We start from the raw sequence: 1,828 nt of genomic DNA, 5'->3' as shown, positions 1-1,828 counted from the left end.
TGCGCGTGACAGTGGGATTGCGTGAGTGTGTATGCATGAGTGTGCGAGGGATTGTGTGTGCATGAGTGAGCGTGTGCGAGTGGGAGTGTGTATGTGAAGAGTGCATGAGTGTGCGAGTGGGACTGCGTGAGGGTGCATGAGTGAGTGTGTGTGAGTTTGCGAGTAGGAGTGTGTGTACGTGAGTGTGGGAGTGTGTGTTTGAGTGTGAGAGTGAGTGATTGTGTGTGTGCACTTGTGTGTGAGTGAGTGTGTTGCTGCACTGCAGTGATGTGTGTGTGTGTGCAGCTGCTGAAGGATGCGTGGCTGCTGCACATGAGCGCCTCCCCCTGGACGTGGCAGCAGCTGCGTGTGGAGAACGAGGATCACGGTGCGCCGGAGCTCTGGTGTCATCCGGCCTGCAAGGTGAGACTTCAAACAATCACTTCCTGTTTTGCAGAATTGCAGATTTATATAACGCAGTTTATATATCCCTCCCCCCGTCTGTCTCTCAGTGTGGTCAGTGTGTGGTGGTGTTCTCTCAGGCTCCGTCGGGTCGAGCTCCTCTCAGTCCCAGTATGAACTCTCGTCCCTCGCCCATCAGCTCCACACCGGCTCCTCTGGGGCCGGACCCGCCCTCGCTGCGCTCTCAGTCTCCGGTGCGGGGCGGAGCGGCAGGTGTGGTGTTGGGCGCGGTCGAGGAGGCTCCCTGTGTGAACGGGCGCTGGGGGACCCTTCGGCCCCGAGCGTCGGCCCGAGCCTCGCCCTCACGGGGCCCCGACAGCCCACCGCTGCTCAACGGCTCCTCACCCTCCACCAGCCCGGCGTCTCCACCCACACGCCCACAGGTGGAGTACAGCTGGGACGACCTGCCCTCTTCTAACGGGCTGCACACGCCTCCGCTGGCCGGGTCACCGTGCACCCCTCCGGGCGCTGTTTCTCCCGCCGCCCTGCGCCGCGGTCTGGAGGCCGCCAAAGCTTCCTCCTCGCTGCCGTCCTCCTCCTCACTGTCCCAGCCGGGTGTGTCCACGCCTCCCGCCTCCTCCAGCCCCCCGCAGGCCTCCGACGGACCCCCCATCCCACCCATCGCCCGCCGCCTCGCCCACCACCCGCCGCAGAGCCTGAACGTGGGCAAGCCGCTCTACCAGTCGCTCAACTGCAAGCCCATGCAGATGTACGTGCTGGACATCTCTCGTGCCAAGTCGGGCGGCGTGGTGTCGTGGCGGGCGTACGGGAGCGGAGGAGCACCCAGCGCGGTCACCGGGCCGCCCGAGACCAGCCTGCACACAGTGGTTCAGGGCCGCGGAGAGCTCATCATCTTCGGAGGCCTGATGGACAAAAAGCAGAACGTGAAATATTACCCCAAAACCAACGCCTTGTACTTCGTCCGCGCCAAGAGGTGATGGAGGAGCGCCGCCTGCTGCCGTACACTAACTTAGTCTAACACAACTCCACACGTATACAGGACACTCAAACATAGATGTGCTTTCAGTTTCTGAGCGAGCGGATGATGCTTTAGTCCTGACAGAGAACTCTAGCAGGGAATCTTTTATTGTTTGGCACATTTGACCCTCTGAAACGCTGATCTGACAGAAGAAAACCGGCCACTGGAGGAGGAACTGATGAAATTGACCTTTTTTTACCACTCTTTCGGCCTGCAATGTTTACATTACGTGTGTGTGTGTGTGTGTGTGTGTGTGTGTGTGTGTGAGAGAGTGCTGTTGAGGGAATGAGACTGTGGATTGTAAACAGAAATAAAGTTCTTCATGTCTTAATTCTCTGATATAATGTCACGTGATCTTTGACTATAACAGAATAAAGCTGTGTGGTCATCTCCGTTCACACAATTCTA

The 1,828-nt window shown here is 58.6% G+C and overlaps 1 protein-coding gene across 2 annotated transcripts in view; it reads left to right on the top strand.

The window, feature by feature from the left end:
* The window catches only part of LOC113076625 (F-box only protein 42-like), a 6,610-nt gene extending 4,782 nt beyond the window's left edge, over nt 1-1,828 (top strand). Inside the window, exons 9-10 of one of the 2 annotated variants that reach the window (XM_026249316.1) lie at nt 286-402; nt 492-1,828. In XM_026249316.1, the coding sequence (XP_026105101.1) occupies nt 286-402; nt 492-1,379 (1,005 nt within the window). In that variant the 3' untranslated portion in view covers nt 1,380-1,828. The remainder of the gene's footprint in view (nt 1-285; nt 403-491) is intronic. The other variant, XM_026249317.1, reaches the window with a different exon arrangement.

This window comes from Carassius auratus, unplaced genomic scaffold (assembly GCF_003368295.1).
Source record: "Carassius auratus strain Wakin unplaced genomic scaffold, ASM336829v1 scaf_tig00020840, whole genome shotgun sequence".
Lineage (NCBI taxonomy): Eukaryota > Metazoa > Chordata > Actinopteri > Cypriniformes > Cyprinidae > Carassius > Carassius auratus.
The sequence above is the reverse complement of the archived record's forward strand: the minus strand, read 5'-3'. Positions and strand labels throughout refer to the sequence as shown.